This window comes from Mycteria americana, chromosome 7, assembly GCF_035582795.1.
Source record: "Mycteria americana isolate JAX WOST 10 ecotype Jacksonville Zoo and Gardens chromosome 7, USCA_MyAme_1.0, whole genome shotgun sequence".
Classification (NCBI taxonomy): Eukaryota; Metazoa; Chordata; class Aves; order Ciconiiformes; family Ciconiidae; genus Mycteria; species Mycteria americana.
Genome location: NC_134371.1, coordinates 60,178,833 through 60,198,517, shown reverse-complemented (window position 1 = coordinate 60,198,517; position 19,685 = coordinate 60,178,833). Strand labels below are relative to the sequence as shown.

General features: G+C 42.2%; 1 protein-coding gene across 1 annotated transcript; it reads left to right on the top strand.

The window, feature by feature from the left end:
• Positions 1-721: 721 nt before the first annotated feature.
• On the top strand, positions 722-19,685 carry EFCAB14 (EF-hand calcium binding domain 14). The gene is made up of 11 exons (XM_075508716.1): positions 722-1,109; positions 2,075-2,223; positions 5,567-5,712; positions 7,655-7,753; positions 10,597-10,707; positions 11,639-11,719; positions 12,578-12,769; positions 13,418-13,498; positions 14,692-14,803; positions 15,672-15,803; positions 16,641-19,685. The coding sequence occupies exons 1-11, from the start codon at positions 928-930 to the stop codon at positions 16,814-16,816; spliced, it is 1,461 nt and encodes a 486-aa protein (XP_075364831.1). The 5' UTR covers positions 722-927; the 3' UTR covers positions 16,817-19,685.

The following is a 19,685-nucleotide window of genomic DNA, read 5'->3' as shown; positions in this document are numbered from 1 at the left end:
TAGTGCACACAAGCCTGAAGGAGAAAATAGGCGTACCCTGGGCTTCCTCCCCCCGAGGTCTTCATCACCTATTCCTGCCTCCCAAGGTTTCACCCTCATCTCCATCCATTCCCATCCCGACATCCCGGCTGACAGCTGACCCCCCCTCCCTCCCTCCGGCTGCCGGCACCCCGAGCGAGCTATCGTCTTAAGCCGCATCTTAAAAACGGCCGGGACAACTTCTCCTCCACAGTGAGCGCGGTGAGTCCTGCACCGGGCTGGTTTTGCGGTGCTGCGTAAGCCGAGAGGCTGGCTAACGTAAGCCGAGGCTGGCTAACGTAAGCCGAGAGGCTGGCTAACGGGGCAGCTTTGGCTCAGCTTCGCGGCAGGCAGAGGGGAGGCAGCTGCCAGGCAACGCCGCTGCCCTGCCACCGTTATCTCTGGCAGCAAGGGCCCCCGCCGAGCCTGGTGGGCGAGGGGACGGAGAGTAACGGCGGAGGGAGGCACCAGGCGGGCCGTGCCCCTCCGTTCGGCCGCTTCTAGCCGCATCCTTCACCGCTCGTCCCACCCGCCGGGGGCGGGACTCGAACCCGCCACCCCTCCAGCGTTTCCCAGCCCCTGTGGAGGGCGCGTCTGGGCCTTTAAGCCCCGAGCGGGGCGGTCCAGCGCCGCCCAATGGGAGCGCGGCTTGCTGGCAGGTAGAGGGGGCGGGGCGCGGCGTCGCCGGGAGCAGCCATGGCGCGGGCGGGGCGGGCGGCGGCGGGGCCGGGTGTGCCGCCGCGGGGCCGGCGGGGGAGCAGCGGCCGCGGCCCCACGGAGCGCCTGTAGCCGCGGCCGGGCCGCAGGCTGGCGAGCCGGGGCGTGCTGGCGGCGGCCGCCGCGGCGGCGGCGGAGGAGGAAGGCGGGAGCCAGCCGCCGGCCGCGCCGCCGCCGACGCCCCACAAGAGGATGAAGAAGCGGAAGGAGCTGAACGCCCTCATCGGCCTGGCCGCCGACGGCCGCAGGAAGAAGCCCGCCAAGAAGGGCTCGGGCCACCGGCTGCTGCGCACCGAGCCGCCCGCCTCCGACTCCGAGTCCAGCTCCGAGGAGGACGAGTTCGCGGCGGCGGGGGCGCGGGGCCGCTGCGGCAAGTGAGTCCCCGGGGCTGCCGCCGAGTCCCCGGCCCGGTCCTGCCCGGCCCGCCTGGGGGTCTGCCTCCGGGCTCCGGCCCCGCTGCGGGTCGCGGTGGGAGAGAGGCCACCCCGCCGCGGCGGGAGCCCCTCGCCTCAGGGCCGGTCTCCGGGGCGGTGCTGGAGGCGGCTGCGTTGTTTCAGCGGGTCAGCTTCGCAGTTGCGGCGGGTTGTGGGGCGCTGGGGACTGCCAGGAAAGACCTGGAGCTGCACTGAGTGTGCCTGGCCCAACAGGTCCCCTGGCTGGGTGTAGAAGTAGATCTGAACCATCCTCTGGCTTTTTTCTTCTTGTTTTTTCTGTTTTATGCTCGCTGCAACTGAAGTCCTTAGAGCAGCTCGGGGTCAGTTGCTTGAAATGTAGAGCACGGATATCCCCGTGTGTTCAGCGCGGCACAATCCCGTATCTGTGAGCCGACGCAGTGCTGGTTTTATCGTGGACATGATGTGCTTTTGCCAATAGATAAACTTTTCAGTTAAGTAACAGTGTTATTAATGGGTCTCTAAGAATAACTAAAAGAAGGCACATCGCAGAGAAACTTAGGCTTTCGCAGTTTAGGATAATCTAGAAGTACTTGTCATAACATTATGGCAATACCCTTTCTTGAAAGCCTGCTTTCCAAGCTATCAAGCAGATGTTCCTAACATAAGTTTATGTGAGCAGAACAGGAAATCTTAGTAAGAGAAACCTGACAGCTGCTCTTAAATATGCTAGATGTGCCTCCTGAGGATAAACTGAACAGAAGGTAATACCCCTGATCTCACTGTATAGCCTTATTTATTCTTGGAAAAGCTCTTCGTTAGTTCTTGTCAGCCAAAACATGTGTGTTGTTCCAGTGCTGTCCCCTACTTTGACAGATCAGCATTTAAAATAAAACTTTTCTCGGTACTGTTGAATATGCACAATCTCTTATTTTTGTTTTACCCAGGGGAGACTATCTACGATGCTGCAAATTCTGTTACCCGTTATGTGCGTTTGTCATTCTTGCTGCTTGTGTGGTAGCATGCGTTGGCTTAGTCTGGATGCAGGTGGCTCTCAAGGAGGATCTGGATGCAATAAAGGAGAAGTTTCGAACTAGTAAGTATAAATGTAACTGCACTATTTCACATTTGCTTTGGGCAGTACGAAGAGCTTTAGGAGCCCACCTGCTTATTCAAAGTCTGAAAGTACTGAGTAGGCAAAACTGTCCCTGAATTGAGTCGTCCTCTGAGCCAAAACCACTTGGAGGCTGGGCGAATCTAAGGCAAATGTTATATATCCTTGCCTGCTCTATATCTTCTGAGAAACAGGGACGCTGGAGTAGGTGGGCCTGTAGTTGCTTGTATGGACATTTCTAAAATTCCTGACTTTGGTCTTGGGAGTGGTCTCTTCCAAAGGAAGCCCCTATTTAAAAAGAAAAAATTCTGATCAGCCTTGTAAAAGCAGTCTAGGGGATTTTGATGCATGCCTTAAAAAAAATTAATGGAAAACAATGTTTTTGTCTTGAACTCTTTTAAAAACTTCTAGTACTTGCTATGGCATTACTGCAATTTGAATGTTGCTTTGGTATTATGTTTTTTCTTCGTATCCTCTGAATGTTTATCTTGCTTGCATTGACCTGTTCTTGTTCAACTTTTATGTCGTGTTGCATATGGTGTGGAGTTACATCGTGTTTAATACTTTGAAGTATAGAGTTAATGTGGAGCATTTTGCTTGTAGGTCTCACAGGTTTTCCCTGTCCATGTAAGATTTCAATATTATAACTTCTGTAGCACTGAGGTATAACAAACGGTGAGATTTTGCGTGTAACGTATGCTCTCGGTTCTCTATAACTCTTCTCTGGACATAAGATATGTTTTGGTGCCTTATTTTAGTAGTGTTTAAAATCTTGTATATTGAAAAAGACAAGGATAAGCTGAGGAGTTGTGTGAATGGAGCAGAAGAGTGAAGCTTAAGCATTCAGGTAGTCTCTAGCTGCCTCAGGAAAGCTAGGTAGTTAGATTTTGCCTGAGGAGCACCGCTGTTGACTGTGGGTTTTGTTCCATAGCTTTGGTCTTCATCTTAGAATTTTTGTGCCCAGGATGTGAAGGTGACCTTAAAAATAAGGCTGGTGAAATCAATTAAAAAATTAGGAGGCTGAAGGTAAGTAGAGGGCTTGGTTTGCTTGTGGTAAAAGAGGTATTGAGGAAATGTGTGTAGAAATTATTTGCTGTTGGTGATTAGGGCTTCCTGTTAGGGTGTGTAACTCTGCTGTGAGGTGGGGAGTTGTCTGCCAAGGTGGAACCTGCTGGCTGGTTGGGAGTGAGGGAAAGCATTGCTAATAGATGTCCTTTTATATTAACTGATACTGAACTCTGGAAGTTAGCTGTAACTGGTGTCCACCAGTTATGGAGGATACCTTCAGTTACAGGCGCTGCTTTGTGGCTGTGAGTGTACTGAACAGCTCTGCAGTAGCTGTTTCTGTGTTCTTCATGGCTGCTGTTCTTCGTGGACTGGTCTGCTTTAAGTATGTACTGGCAGTAAAAGTTTTGCATGATGACAACACTTGTTGGCTTTGATGTAGTTAAGTTTCATCATTCCTGTTCTATGTAGACTTCTTTGATAAAGCAGTTGTTCTCTCCGAGCTTACTGTCTGGCAATTACAGATGTGCTTGTTTTCTCCTTAATAGCTCTGCTAGAAAAGCCATGTGTTTAATAGTTGGTCTAGTGATAAAACAGTCTCAGATTTCCTTGCCACTGTAATAGCATGCCTAGAAGCTGGATGGGAGTCTCATAGTGAGGCACAGCATTAAAAACAACAACAAAAAACCAGACAGCAAGAATAACCTGGTTCCAAAAGGTAACATTGTCCTTTGGCGAGGTGGGCGGGTGGATGGGGAAACAAGGCATGGGATCTGTCTGTCCTACAGCGAGTTTGGAAAAAGAACCTTCCTCCTCTGAATCTTCATCTAGATTTTTGCCCTGTAAGAGCAGATTCCTGGGGCAGTATTTGTTAATGTTCTGCCATCTTTTGAACAAACTGAGTATGGAATGAGCGCTTTTTAAAAATAAGATATCTTTGCATCTAGTATGTTTGGGGTAGGGGAAAGCTATTGTAGTGTTTCCCTTTGGTTGTTAGTAATGATGCTAAGAATGCACTTAAGGAGTTTTTTTGCAGTGCTAGGAAAGTTAAGTGGAGTCTCACTGTACACAGTGAGGGTGGCAAAACAGAAAATAATTTGTCTACAAGAGTCTCTGGAACATCAGATTCAGTGTGAACTGTTTGTGTCGAACCCACAACTAGCTCTCGGTCTGTTTTGGCTAAAATACACCTTTCAAGGTCTTAACTGAAAGTGTTATTTGGATCTGGAGTGATCAATGTAGATTACTCTGTACCTGGAAATGACTTTTAGGACTTGCTTCAGGAAAAGTGAAGTGGGTTTTTGAAGATACATGGCTTTCCAGTTGTGTGTATTTGGGCATCCACTCCATGGGCATGAAGCACTCCTGAAGGCTTCCCCCTTTTGACGGGATGGGTCACACATGGAAATTTGTTTTGGGAGCTGCCAGCTATGTACCACGTAGGTCCCACTGCTCTTAGTGGTCTGTGGGCTGAATGATGGTGGTTTGTTGTGGAGCATTCCTGTGCTGTGTTGCAGGGTGGAGGTGCAGGTTTTGGACAACTGTCATCTCCATCTCAAAACCTTTGCGTATTTGTTTCCCACACCTAGGGATTTAGGATTGCCTAATAGCGTTTGCAGCTAAACAGCTTAGTCACTGCAGACCTGGAAGAGCTGCATTTCTGAAGCTCACTTGAATTGGTTTGAGTTGCCTGTTTCCCTCTTCCTGTAGTATTAATTGCAGTAATAACTGACTGTATTTCCAAGGACCTTGTTTACTGATTTGTTTACCAACAGACGTTAGTGTGTAAGCTTATACATTTTTGTCAGTTGTCTTTCTGTCACACGGAACAACTGTAATCACATTAATCTCTCTGGAATTCACTTCATTGTTGGCAGCCCCTTTGCAGGCTTGAAAAGGGCACCAAGGTTCATTTCATGTGCCTCCTTTGCCCTGCTACTGTTGGCAGTTCTTATTCACAGTCCTATTACTATTTCATGTTCCTCTGTGAAAGTAATGCAAAATAACTGCACTAAATAAAGGCCTGCTCAGGCTTGCCAGAATGACAGTACTATTGCAAAGTGTTAAATTTAGTACGGTCTCTCTGGGTTCTCTCTGCAGACATTAGTACTCTTAAAACAAAAAAGAGCTGTCATTCTGAACAAACACGTAATTCTGAATTGGCCATAAACCCATATGTAGAAACTGTTATTGCCGCCTTTCACTGCTGTAGATGTTGCTGCTTGTGATTTGTCTTTTGCCTTTCATTGTTGTTTACCTGGACTTTTGGGGTTTTTTTTAAAACAAATTTAATTATTTTTTCTTCTTTTTTTTTTTTTAGTGGAATCTAATCAAAAGACATCATTCCAAGAAATTCCTAAACTGAATGAAGATTTGGTGCAGAAGCAAAAGCAACTAGAACAAATTGAGACTGGAGAACTGGGGCTAAATAAAATTTGGATAAATATCACAGAGATCAATAAACAGGTGAGAGGGATCAGTGCTTGGCTTTGAAAAATAAAATATTAAATTCAAATTTATTTTTACAGAAGGTAATTTCAAGTGCAGTGCTGAGCTTTTCTCAAGGAATTCCTTGACCATATGCTTAAACTTTTATTTTTAAAATTAAAATGGAGTATAAGCCATTATAAGCAATTGCAAACAAGCAAAAAAAGGTTGAGCATCCAGTTGGACTGATCCCAAAGAGGAGAAATTACGCAACTGGTGGAAGGACTTCAGGCAGAATTTGAAACAACCCGAGAACTGTGCAGTTCTTAATTTTTCTGCCAAATAATTGTGATATTTATGATGAGGGATTTGACATTTCAAATTTCTGAGAGTGTCTGCAAACACTTCATGACCACGGAAGGAAGTTACCTGAACCAGTGGAAGTTCATGTTGCTACAAATGGAGTACTGGTGTCTCATGAATATAAAATCTGCTAATACACACTCAGAATCTGAGCCGGTGTAAGTCTTAGCTCTGTTTACACGACTAGAACTAAGCCACGTAACAGAAAGCTGTTTCCTCAGCTGATGTATTAGCTCATGCTTCAAACAAAGTATCAAGCAAGTGTCTTTACTGAAATTCTTGCCTCGGAGGGTAGAAGTTCAGAGCTGCTCACCGTTAGTGGTATCAAGAGGTGTGTGTGAGGAACCCTCCCTGACACTGGTGCTTTGGGTTTGGTTTTTAAGAGTATTGTGGTGCCTGCTCAGATTGGTTTTTCTTCAGTCCTGTGCAGTGGTTAAGTGCTTAATGGGGCACATAAATATATTTGAAAATTTGACTTGCTTTCTTGGGCATCTGACAGTATGCATTATCCACAGATATTTAGGTGCTTCATTGGACTTTTAAAACGCTATCATCTGCACCTGGACGTTAAAGATACTTGCACATGGTTCTTGCAGGCCCTCACGTTACTTCAGGGTCTGGTTACAGTCTGAGCCAGCTCTTCTGGGGATCAAAATTTAGTTACTGTGTTGTGGGTTTTTTTTCCCCATAAATTGTTAGGGTGCACTGCTGGGCATTATTTCAGCCAGTATTCACAGCTATGGAACCAGAGACTTTGCATGCCAGCTGATCAGTGTTGGCCTCATTTAAAATTAGGATCTTGTCCATTTCCTCAGCTTGTGAAACAACTTTTTTTTTTTAACCAGGAGAAAGTGGGTTTAATCTGCTCTACTTCTGTGTTGTCAAATGTGAGAAGAAATTATTTTTCTTCATTTTGACTACTGATGGCTGCCAATTGATCTTAAAGTGACAGTGTTAGACATTAATGACCAGTATGTGGTTGTTTTTAATTTATTTGACAGCCTCTCAATTGGAATGAATAAATAATTCTGAAGACCCATTGAATAACTTGCCTTCTGGGTCAAACAGTTGACAGAAATTGAGCTAACCACTGTACCTAGATTGTCACTGTTCCACTTCTGTAGCACAAGGTTTGGGTGATATGTGCAGCTTCTTTGCCTGTCACTCAGCTAGAGAAGTTGCATGGCTTTCCTGGGGTTTGCCAGGCAGGTTTGATTGCTAAATACAGAAGTAGATGACTGTTTCCTCCACGTAAAGGCTTCTTGCACAATTTTAAAAATCTTTCTTGGGCAACAGCCTCTAAGGAGATTAATGTAAAATGGGCAGAGGGTACGTTATTGAAAAGAAGGGGCTTCTATGGCTTTCATTCAGTTTAAAAAAAACAATCTTGCCTCTGTTGCAAGAGGCAGAATATCTTTAATGTTCTAGGCATTAAAAGTTAAAGTCTAGGCAGGACTTATAACCTAGAGCTAGGGGTGTGTTGTGTGTGTGTGGGTATGTATATTTTTTTTTTTTGTCTTGCCTTGTGTTTTAATGTTACAAATTAAGTGATTAGTATTGGGGAAGGTCAGAGTCAGGATTATGTTGACTAATTCTAAATATTCCTCTTTGTTTTTAGATATCGCTATTGACCTCAACAGTAAATCATCTCAAAACCAACATAAAGTCTGGTTCTGATCTGATTTCTCTTCCTCTCACAGTAGAGAAACTTCAGAAGGCAAGTACTGTAAATGTGGCTATTGCTAAATGCATTCTATGCTGCTAAGCTGCAGCTGGGCTCTTGGGGACAGCAGTGACAACAGGAGTTACCTGAATTGCATGTGAGGAATATTTGCTTCTCCATCTTGTTTTTAAATTGGGCTTCATATACTTGATATTGTATGGCCCTACAATAACGTATGGCAGATAAAAAATTTGAAGGCCTTGGTTGTCCCTTTCTGGAGATGCATTTGTTTCTGGTTGTATTATGTTATCACTTCTTTGTCTTGGAGCTGATCTTTCTAGTTGCTTTCCTTCAGGTTGCTGATCTTAATATCATTTAAGACACTTGCAAAAAGTCTGTCTGCAGTTTTACAAATCTGCTTGCAAACAGGTGGTTTGTTTAGCTCTTTTAATCAGAAAAGAAAATGGATTGCTCTCTGGAAAACTTCCTCATCTTGAGCAGTATATAGTTCTACATCTGGCTCTGCGTTTACAGTCTTGAGATGGGTAGGGGTCTAACTTGGGAGCAGTGGCCATGGAACATTAGCGTGGGAGCTTTCTTGGTGTTCAGTACATGCACAGCAAAACCTGAATTGTGCTGGGATGGTTTTCTGACAATCCCTGGAAAGATGGGCCCTACCAGGTGACACAGGCTTACTTCTAAAGTGACTTCCGTTAATACAGTGTCTTACTGTGTGCCTTAGCCAAGCATTCTTTACCAAAGAATTGCCCCGTTTATTTTGATAAAAAGAAGGGCTTGTTGAAACTCCCCTGGCTCTTTCATGGCAGTTCTGTTTATTTAGCAATAAATATTTATATTGGGCTAACACCTAATGTCAGTCCAATCTTCTTTTATGGATTTCCTATCCCTACAAAATTGATGTGTAATCAACAAGCTAGTCATATGCAAAACAATTAGTGTGGTTTGGCTGATCAGGCTGCTGGGATTTCTTTTTCTGGGAGGAGTACAAAGCTATTTCCTAAGCTTCTAAATTGCTGTTATGAGCATGCTGGATTTTCACTGTGTCATATCAGAAGTGAGTCTTAAGACAGTGCCTACAGTCTGGAACCTGCACCTACTTTGTTTATATAATATAGAAAAACCTTGTTGTCATCTTGCTGCCTTCAGTACCGTCAGGACAAAGTGTTAGGGCCAACAGGCTTCCGCTTGCAGTGTTCTGCTGAACAGCAAGGCTTTTTCGTGTTGAAATAAGTCTGTCCTTGGTCACACTTTGTGAAAATCAAAGATCTTGGGAATGTTTGAATTCTTTCCAGTCTCTGTTGATGAGTCTAAGTAAGGTGTTAGATGTGGCATCTGTTTCCACTGCTCTCTTGATGCCATCTTGCTTGCATTTATGTTTTGGAAGGTTCATATAATAAAAACAGAACCAGAATTCTTCCAGGAGGTGCATTGCGATGTGTTGAGTGTAGAAAGACTATTTGGAGGTTTAAATACAATAGTTTTAATGGTTTGTATGCATCATGTTAATGAAAAGTGATAGGTTTCAAGACTTGCACTTGTTTTTGACCCCTGTGCGCATGCTGCACTACCTCCTGTCACACAGGAGAACTTCAGTGGGTGTAGGTTGGTAGCCTGGCTTTTGATAGCCCTAGTGAAAAATCTCCTGCTCAACTGTCCATTGCATCCAGCTGTCTTTGGAATTACCTGCCTTTCTTGGAAGAAAAGGCTGCTATTCTTAGAATGGGATTTTGGTTTTCTTAAGCCTTTTTCCCTCTAGGTACTGTTCCTGAAAACGGGGAGCTGCCTGCTGGTGGTAGAGTCCTGAAGGATTACTGAGGGAGTTCCTCTTGGACAGAGGCTTTTGTTCAGGCTGATGAAAGGTGCCCTGACGTCCTCCAAGGCAGAGAGATTGCTTACTGAACCTGTGTTCAGACTTGCAAAATGAAGAGCTGGAGGAACATTTGCGTGGATGTTGTTTGAATATAGTCTGGGTAGCTAGAGGGTCACTTCAGTGCCTTAAGCATAACAGGGTCCTAGAAAAAGGGGATTTTTAGATGGGTTCTGTTTGTTTTAATGATTGAAGAAAGTATTACAAATGGAATGAGAAGCACAGGGGCGTGCTCTGTCTTGTTACTGTAACTTCCACTAGTGTTTGTGGATGTCCTAGCTGATAATCTGACTCTGATAGGTGCCATGCTGTCAGCTGCTAAAACACCAGTGCACCTTTACAGAATAGTTACTTTCTAAAGTTAGAGCTGGGGGTAGGGGGAGTTCACATAGGTGGAGGCAAGGGAAGGATGGGATGGGAGTAGTCAGAAGCAAAGGTAGCTGTCAGCACACAGCCTGTACCTGCAGAATTCATGGGGGCTTTCCTCATGCTTCAGAGCTATTCTTTCATTTTAAAAAAGGTAGTACCTGCTTGAAAATCCAATCGGTGACCTTTGGCAGACTAGTTTTGCCGTGTATGATGTGTCTGATGGGTAGCCCTGAAAGACAATTAAGGCAGGGTAAATGGGTGATGTCAGCATCCTTGTATTCAATACAAGTACTCCATGTAGAGAGGAGGCACAACGTCTTCATCTCAGGATTAATTTTTTGTGAATTAATGCCAGAACATTTGTATTATTTTGGGAGTGAGAATAGCAAATCCGTAATTTTGGTATCTAGCTTAAGCTCTCATGGTGTAGAGTGTGTGTTCATTTATTGGCCTGGAGATGCGATGGGTACAATTTGCGGTTTTGTCTGCAAAGGAAGTTCTGAATACTCCCAACTCATGTGCATATTTCTGTGGCGGTCTGCCTGCAGTTTCGCTAGTGAAACATAGTGTTTAGCAGATTGAAACTTTGGAACAGTACAGTTGAGGAAGGCTGAAATTTTTGTCTATTTCTTTCTTCCAGACTGTAGCGAACATAGGTAGCACTCTTACCAGTGTTTCTCATGATGTTGAAAATATACAGACAGCTATTGAAGAATACAAGAAATCCATAGAAATACTCCAGAATGATGTGGTAAGAAAATGTACTGATTTAACACTGTGTTTTAACGGTTACCTGCCTAATATGAAGCAAGTTTAAGAACTGTGTGGAGTTTTGCCTTATGCCTTTGAAAAACTTTTGAAGTTCTAGTCGGTGCTGGTTGGTACACTGCTAATCTCGTAACCCCTGTGTGGCACCTCCTATATGGTATCAAGTATGTATTTTTCTGTAGCCAGAATTGTTGGTTGCTTCTATACTTCCCATCCTGTACATTTTGCTTCCTACTACACAGATGTGGAGCCTTGGGAATCTCTGATTGTGTGTGATGCAGAGTACTGCTTATGGTAACTGTCTGCACTGTCTTAGCAATTGGGGATGGTGGAAGCATTGAGATACAGTTTGTTGGTTGAACTAAGGATGCATATAAGGATGAAATTACTGACCATCTTTACCAGAAACTACTCACTGTATTTATACTGACCTTTATACTGACTGTATACTTTATACTGACTGTATTTATACTGAGTGTAAATACACTGTATTTATACTTGGGGTTAACAAACAGGGCCAATAATTAAAGTTTTTCAGCTAAACTGCAATACAGCATTACTTTAAGAATACTTGCGGATAAAATCTAAATCAGATACATTATAAAACTTGATTCAGTCAGTGGGTGCTACGAAAGCATTGCAGATATGGCAGTGTGTATGGTAGCAGTGAAATGTATATCATAATACTTCATTAAAGGGAGAAGAGCTAATTAGGAGGGCTTAATTAAAATAAATTTGGACCTTATGTGTCTGAAAGAGAACTCTGCATTAGCCTAGTTAAAATACTGCATGCACAACAGACATGAGTGACTATAATTGTAGCAAAACATCCTTAGCTACAGCCTGCCAGTTATTAAAAGCTTAGTATTTTTTTACAGGCACTTGGTAACATAATTTTCTACTTAATTCCTTAGAAAGAATTAAAACAGATACCTTCGCTTCCCTCCACTGTTGTGCCAAGGACTGAGACAAATCAGACAGAAAATTGCAAACAGGTATTTTTCTCCCTTGCAAAGGAATATTGGTACAAGTATCACTGATACTTAACTTTTTTGTGTGTTTTGCAGTACTGTAGTGTACAAAAAATTATGGTTGTTATCAAAGCAATACAGATAGCATCCTTCAAAACTAAGTGTAAGATAATTTTGTTGTAGTTTGTTCCTGTGTGTGTGCAAACAGGAAAATATCCTAGTCTGAGAGTATTTTTTTTTGTGTGTTCTAACTGGATGAGGAGTAAAAAGACTGAAATGGAATATCGAACAAATTATAGGTGTACTTTGCTCATGGAAAGGAGTTAAAGGCATTTTATTGAATGGATTTTATGGCAGGTACTTGTCAATCTAAGCAAATTTAGGAGTGGCATTTATTGAGTCACCTTCAATGTAATGAGGTGTGGAAAGCAGGGATTCAGCAACAACAACAACAAAGGATAATGTGTGTTTAGCTGAATGGCTTGGAATGGAATGACTGCATTTATTTACATTGAATACAGTTGAGATCTTCTTCAAAAATGAATCTTGTATATAAATATGCCTAGTTCATGCTTTCTTGGGAAAAATAGTTGGTGTGGTTACTAAGCTTGCCCTGGAAAATTAGACGAATAGGCTTTGTGTATTTGCTGGCACAGTTGAAGTAGTTACATTAGCAACAAAGAGGTTAGCCCGGAGGAAAATCTCAGTTTCAAACTTTGAAAGCTGGAATGACTTTCTGGAAGCTTCCAGTTGGATATTTTCAGCAGTGTTGGTGGAGAGCCAGTCTGAAGTCTGCCTGGTTAAATTGGGTCAGTCACTACCTTAACAGCAAGAGTGCTGCAGAGGTTGAGTAAACTGACATGTGTGGGTTTTATATTTCAGGAAAGCCAGTCGCTGCATGCAGCTTTGGAGGATCTAAATAATACTGTAGTGGTGTACCAAAAGTTGAATGACATCAAGCTTCTAAATGTGGATTCAACCATTGGTAACCTTAGCCGGAGGGTTATACTGTTAGAAAGCTCTCCCCTTGCTGTGAATAATCTGGACAAAAGAGAGAATTTGTCTACCAATGTGGTAAGTATTTCATTACTAAGGGTGTCTACTCAGGCTAGTAGTTTCAATACTTTGTATACACTACAGATAGAGCTTTTCAAACCTAACTAAAGAAAATGTCAGAATGAAACTTGGGACACTTAAGATTTCATTTTAAAGGACTGGAATTTGTTCCATATTTCTGAACAGATAACCAGAATCCCTGCAGAATCTACAGAAAAATGTCCAAAGCACTGTGACATTTAAGACTTGGGTGACTGCTTAATGGGACAGGATTCACAAACCTCTTTAACTATGTTTTAGGAAGGTACTCTGGCACGTAAGGTGTCTGTTAAGACCACTGAGGAGCTAGGTGGGCCTCTGGATTGTTCAGCGGTGCTTAAATGCTTAAAAAAAAAAATTACTAAATATGTTTGTAAATCCTTCCAGTGCTTTCTGTATGCCATACTGGGGCCAGTCTCTGAGAAAGTGTTCTGTATGTTTAGCAATAAGGAACACGCTGACATTGCTGTGGTAAATTACATAACCCACTGTCTTCATGTTTATTCTAGCATGTATTTGTCCTGTGTGTTTCCTGCTTCATGCCTGACAAATTTGAAGGAAAGAAACCCTATTGTAGAAAATAATAAGCACATGAATAAACTTGGCTCTCCTCCATTTTCGCTGTAGGGGAATGATGCAACTACCTCTCTAAAAGTGGCAAATGAAGACCAACTAGATAATGAAACTCATTCAGATAAAGAACTGAAGGTAAAGTAAGGAAACACAAATTACACTGGATTAGTAGAGCATGTCATTGTCTTTGTCTCATTTAAAACATGATTATAATTGAGGAAAGATCTGCAAGAAGGCTAATCTGATCCAGTTTCTTTTAGAAGTTCAGAGCAGGACAGCTTAGCCACCCCATTTTGGGGACAGGAATTCAATTAGGATGGAAGACAAGTTGTAACGGTTTAAAGTCTTGCCATTCTGACTACGTATGGGATACCACAGCAGAGCTGCTGTAATATCCTTCTGTGCAGCTGAAAGAATCTTGGGAGATTCAGACCATGGTCCAGTGGAACAGGGGACTCTGGCAGCCAGCTCATTTGAGTACCCGTTGCCATGCTCTCAGCAAAGCTAGCCCAACTATTGTGGGTTCACACTGCAGAGGGGGTTATGGCATTTATCCAGGTTTAAAAACTTTCTTGGGTTGACTTAGAGAAACTTTGTACTAGTGGAGTCTAGGAATTGATGAAAGCTGCCTCTCAGTAATGACCTGATGACTGGCTGTGGGCAAGTTTAACAGACTAACTGAATGGCCAAATTGTGGGCTGGGGATAAGAGGCGGCGTGCTGAGGTTAGTTTCCATCTTCTGGAAAGAATGCAGGTGAGTGAACTGGCTACACTGTCAGTTCTAGGCTTGGATTGAAGTGAAGTCAACCTATCATCTGGAACCTACTTGTAAAAAGAGCAAAGGAGCTCCAGATTAAAAAATGTGGTGGTTTTATTTTGGCAGGGATATAGTGACTCCAGCACTAAGGTAGTCAGTACTGCAGACAAACATTTAAAACAATTATGCAATTCAATTAATGTATAAATGTTTGCTCCAAGTATGTTTGACTATTTTATATTATGATTTTTCAGAGTCTTGCTCATTTATATAAGAAATAGAGAAATTAAATGTCAGTCTTTTGAAATCAGTGTCTGCAAAATAGTTGCCTACTCTTCAGGTTGTACTTTTCATTCCATTGTTTTCTTACAGACCATGTGACTTTATTCCTTGCATCTTCCCACAGATTTTTTGGTTTTATTTTTAGATCTTGTTTATTATTTTAAACTTGATCAGCCTGGAGACCTCCAAGTCACTCAAAAGTACTTACGTATTTTAAATTACTTCTTTTCCTGATCTTCTCCATCTACTGAAGGGGTGCTTTTTAAGCAAATTTTTTCTACGTATGCAGGAAACAGGAGCTAGAGATTCTCAGGTATCAAAACTAAGAGAGAAGCTTCAGCTGATCAGTGCTCTCACAGGCAAGACAGAAAATGATAGACCCATTGAGACTTCAAAGAATGGTAAGAATGTTGTATAATAGTAATCCATAAACCTGAAGGTTCCCTATGTAGTTCAAAGAATAACTAATAAAGATGGATAATGTAGACTGTACCTTAAGATTTTTGGTGAAGATTATTTCAGTTAAAGTGGTAGGAAACTGGCTCTAAAACAGAAAACTACATATGACTACAAAAGTTTGAAGGTGACTTTCCATCTGTGTAGCAGGATCTTCATGCATCAATAGCTTGTATTTGAAGGCGTACAGTGGTTAACTTGTAGAAATTTATACCCAGTAACATCAATTTTTGCTTTTTCAAAATCTAAATGTAGCAGAGGAAAGGACTGTGTGTCTGCTGACTTGTCTCAGTTCTGTCCTTTTGCTGTATATATTCAGGTAGTGCTGAAGATAAGATTTTAAATACTTCATTACAATAGAACCATGCTTGTTGTTAATTTGCTGGTCAGCAACTTTAGACCTTGCTGTTGGGGGAGATAGATACCTGCATTGACAAGGTGAAAACACAGGTGGGCAGATATAATTTGCTTAATAAAGCTTGTTCAGCACTTTCAGACTGGGAAGTAGAAAGCACTTCCAAGTCATTCTTTGTATGGGGTTTACAAATACACATCTCCTAGTACAGCATGAAAGATTAAAGCGGTATAACTGTCCAGAAAAAGTTTCCTTCCTTCTGTTCTTCCAGTTATTGGTAAAAGGGGACAACACTGCTGTATTTTTGAAATGATTTTGCAGCATTCTTATCCCATGCAGCATCTGTGATGCAAAAAAAAAAAAAAAAAAAAAAAATTCGTTTTATCGGATTTTTTTTTGTTTCTGCTAACTGTAATTCTGTGGAATTAGTAAGACTAATAGAAATTGTTTTGTAACAGTTGAAAGTAGTCCGAGTACTACAGCAAAGCCCACAGACCTTTCAAGGCTGGCTTCAAGGTCAGCTGATGACAACACGGAGGGTAATGGACAGCTGAGACATCTGTCCTTACCAGGAATTTCCAGCATCAAAGGTATGTCCTTTCTAGGCTGACCTTTTCTTTTTCTGAATATTTCATGTAAATGTTTAGGAGACTATAAGTAAACTGGAATTATGGTGGTGTGTCTGGGCATTCTGGGAGAAGTGAGGTCAATTTTAAAATCTTGAGAGCGACAGACTTTTTTAAAAAAAAAAAAGTAATTAAAAAAGGAAAGAAAAGACTAGTATGTAAAAGAAACTGGGATTTAAACAGGTCTATGCATTATAAGTGAATTGTAACTGTTTTGAGTGCTAAAGCATTATACCAAGTGCCCCAGAGATGAGAGAATTCAAGGGCAGAATTAGGGTGCTGAAGGAAAATGATGTAGGTGTGAGTGTGTATGTTTTGGGGCTTTTTCTTTTCTTTATTTTTTTTAAGAGAACACTGCCTGGTCAAATGAATGGTTTCTGGATCTTGCTGTTCAGTCTCTTCAGCTACTGAAAGGGCAGTGCTTTGCATCAGGAAATGAATAGACACTTTTCCCTTTATATCATCTGTGCTGTTGGTATAGCAACAGTCATTCAGAGCTTGCTTTTGTGGAGGATAACTTCATCTGTATGCAGTTAGTGGTTGTAGAATGGGCTATTAGTCGTGGCCAGAAATAGGGATTATTTTTTTCAGATTTAATGTAATTTAATCCAGAAATGCTCATGCTTTTTCTCCTAAACTGTTACTGACAGCTTGCGACAACACAGAAGGCAAGCTACATACTTGGGTCTGCTTTATTTAATTACTAGGTAGTAAGACATAGTGCAGTAAACTGGAAGAGCAGCTTATAGGATACTCCTGTATACTTAAAGGAGCTACTTCTAAATCCTTTTCTCTTTGCAGATCTTCAGAATTTGTTTGAAAATGCAGTTGAAGATGCTGATGGAAAACTGTCATATGAAGATCTCCAAAAGCTGCTTGGCTCTACAGCCCAAGAGTCACAGAGCTTTAAGAAATTTGACACAGATGGAGATGAGAAATACTCATTACAAGAACTGAGATTGGCTTTAGGTGTATAGGATATATACTTAGAAATGTGGTATTGATGGATGCTACTGTAGCTAAGGAAACTACGGGACATGAAAAACTACGTCTGCACTTTCCCATTGTTTTCTGATCTTTGGAGCTAAATTACTGTACACATTGCCACCTCTTTTTTTATTTGCATTTATTGAAAAGAAATTTACAAATTTATATGTCAATAGGACATAATATTGGGACTGTGTTACAATGCAGAAAATTCCCAAACTTGGAAACATTTTCCTCTCATTCTTTCCTTTTCAAGGGAGTTGTTGTTTTTAATTTAAAATGTGTACATACTAAAATAAAACTATGGTTTTATATTTTACTGAAATTTGCCTTAAATTAGAGAGCTGCACTTTATGTAGAGCAGAAGGAAATCTGTCTTGTAAAGATGGGTGTCTTCTGCTTGTAAATATTTGAGATAGAGTAAATTATGCATATTTAAGGGGAAGTTCGTGTCAGGGGCTGTGTTGGTAGTAAGCTGTTTATGATGAGAGACTGAGCCTAAAAGGGGTGGTTAAGAGCTTCAGCTAAATTTCTAATTTTGAGTAAGTATATCCATGAATGAGTTTGGACTCAGTCAGAGGAAAGCAGAAGTGGTAAATCGTGCCCATCTATAGCAGGATTTATTTTTAGAGGGAAGAGTTGAAAGTGTTTTTATATCATGAGCCTACAGGAGCAATTAACCTACCAAGTGCTTGGGTTTTCACTTCAGCATTCTTTTAGCTATGTTGTATTGCGTCCAGATTATTTTGCAAGGTGAGCCTGTCTATTTAAAAAAAAAAAACCAACAAGCTATTGAAGAACTTTAACAAATGCTTTAAGAGGTAGAAGTCTACAATACAGCCTGCTCTGAGTAGCACCTGAATAGTTCATGCCTTGGGTATGATTAGCAGTGTGCTGACAGTCTCGCTGACTAGTCACTGGAGATCTTTTGAACAGGGTTGCTGGTGCTGCCAGCTTCTTCCATCCACTGTTGGGTCACTCTGAAGTGCCCTGAGTAAAGCTCCTGGTCACTAGGAGTGTGAGCAGCTGGGGAAGGCCCAGAGTAGACTTGTTGGCTGTTTCCTGACTAATGTGAACATGATCACTTCTTGGTACCTTTACCTTTTGTGTTCTTACCAACAGAAGGATGTAAAAAGCAGGATGGGAGCATGCAATCGCATTGGTGTTCTCTACTGACGCATGCTTTGTAAGTGAGGTTTCCTTATTATAGAGGAACTTAAGGGTGTGTTTATACTAGTGGATGTAAACACAGAGTGTTTCTGGAACATAGAAAATTACTTTTGCAGAAGGGATTCTCTTGCAGGCTAGATCAGGGCCAAGTTGGATGATTTTGCTCACAAATACCACTGATCTTGTTGTGAGGTTTTTTGCATGATTAGTGAATTGAAGTTGCCCACCTCGCTGAAACATCAGTTTTATGTGGAAGTTGGTTCATAATTGTTGACTTTTATATAACTTTAGACTGGATGTTTTATGAATAATTGTATCCTGGAGTATGAATCAGTGAAGGAATACACAAAATGGAACCCTGTTATCCATTGCCTAGGCTTCTTTCACTGTTGCTCTTCTATCCTGTTTGGGTAATGCAGACGTGACCCACTATGGAGATGCTTTTGATGTGACATTTGAAAATACAGTGTTTCAAAACAAAACAAAACCAACCAACCAACCTTGGCTTTTGAGAGGACAAGAGGCCAACACTTGCTTCTTGCCACTTCCCACACCCTTTTATACACTACTGTATAATTCCTTAACCAAATAAAAAAAACCCTAGCAATAAAACGTAACCATTCTGGTATTTTATTTGTACATACTGTATCATAGCCATATGCCAGAGTTTGCAAAATATTTTTGGAAGTTTGATTTATATGGAACTTAACTTACCTTAAAATTTAAGGGATTATTGTATTACCACGTGAATCTATTGGTGTTTTGTTTTGTTGCAGTCTGCTTTACTTTTAGAAGGCTCTTCAACAGCAATAGTGAAACTGTCAGCTAGAGACAGCGTGTGCTGCTCCAGCCGCCCGTGTCCTCTGCCTGTGGCCAAGGAGCCGAGCTGGTCACTAATTGGCACTAGGGCACAGCTGTCCAGTGGTGCTGCTTAATTTGCATGTCAAGAGCATAGTGGATCGCTAATTGCTGTAGTCACCGCTGTTGTAGGATGGACTTGTGCTATCAGTTAAAAAATAATTCCGATCGTCCCCGAGTACAGTGGTTGCTTTTGTTTGGCCTCGGGTAGCCGGTAGCGGTGTGCTGCGGCTGGGAGCACCGGTCCCCAGCCAGCCGCTCCCATCTGTGCAAGTTTTCTGCTACGCTGCTGGTCTCCATCTTGCATGCTTTCCACAGCCCCGACGCTGGGTGTTGGCAGGCTTGCTTCCCCCGTGTTTTATTCACGCTGCAGATGGTAGAGGGCATAAAAGCCACAGGCGTAGTAAATACACTTGTCCAGATCTGCTCTCTGCTGTAGCTCCTGCCTACGGACCGTGGGTGTTGATGGCCAGCCTGAGGAGGTTGCACGCTTCTGCGGGTCTAGCCAAAAAAGTAATGGCTGAAATCAAATTAAACAGTGCGAGTTGACAGGTCTGTGAGCGGCAGCTGGGGCTGTAGCTGAGACTTGCTGTTATGCTGTGATTCCTGGGTTCTTTCAGGCTGTATTTGTGGTTTTTTTGGGTGACTCCTGTGTAGGGACCACTGTGTATCTTTCAGTTCTGTTACTGACCTGTACAAGGAGCGGAGCCGCACCGTGCTGGGCGTGCATGGCGCTTCTCTGCTCCGCTGGGTTTGAGCTACGGCACCCCACGCCTTTTATCATGTAACGCCACTTTTAATTTATCTAAATAAAAGTTCCTTTTCAGTGTG

What these genes read in the sequence shown, in the direction of transcription:
- EFCAB14 (XM_075508716.1), top strand. Translation starts at nt 928, where the DNA reads ATGAAGAAGCGGAAGGAGCTGAACGCCCTCATCGGCCTGGCCGCCGAC. An exon ending in AGACAGAAAATTGCAAACAG is followed by an intron (nt 11,720 to 12,577) that starts GTATTTTTCTCC and finishes TTTATATTTCAG; the next exon opens with GAAAGCCAGTCGCTGCATGC. An exon ending in AGGAATTTCCAGCATCAAAG is followed by an intron (nt 15,804 to 16,640) that starts GTATGTCCTTTC and finishes TTCTCTTTGCAG; the next exon opens with ATCTTCAGAATTTGTTTGAA.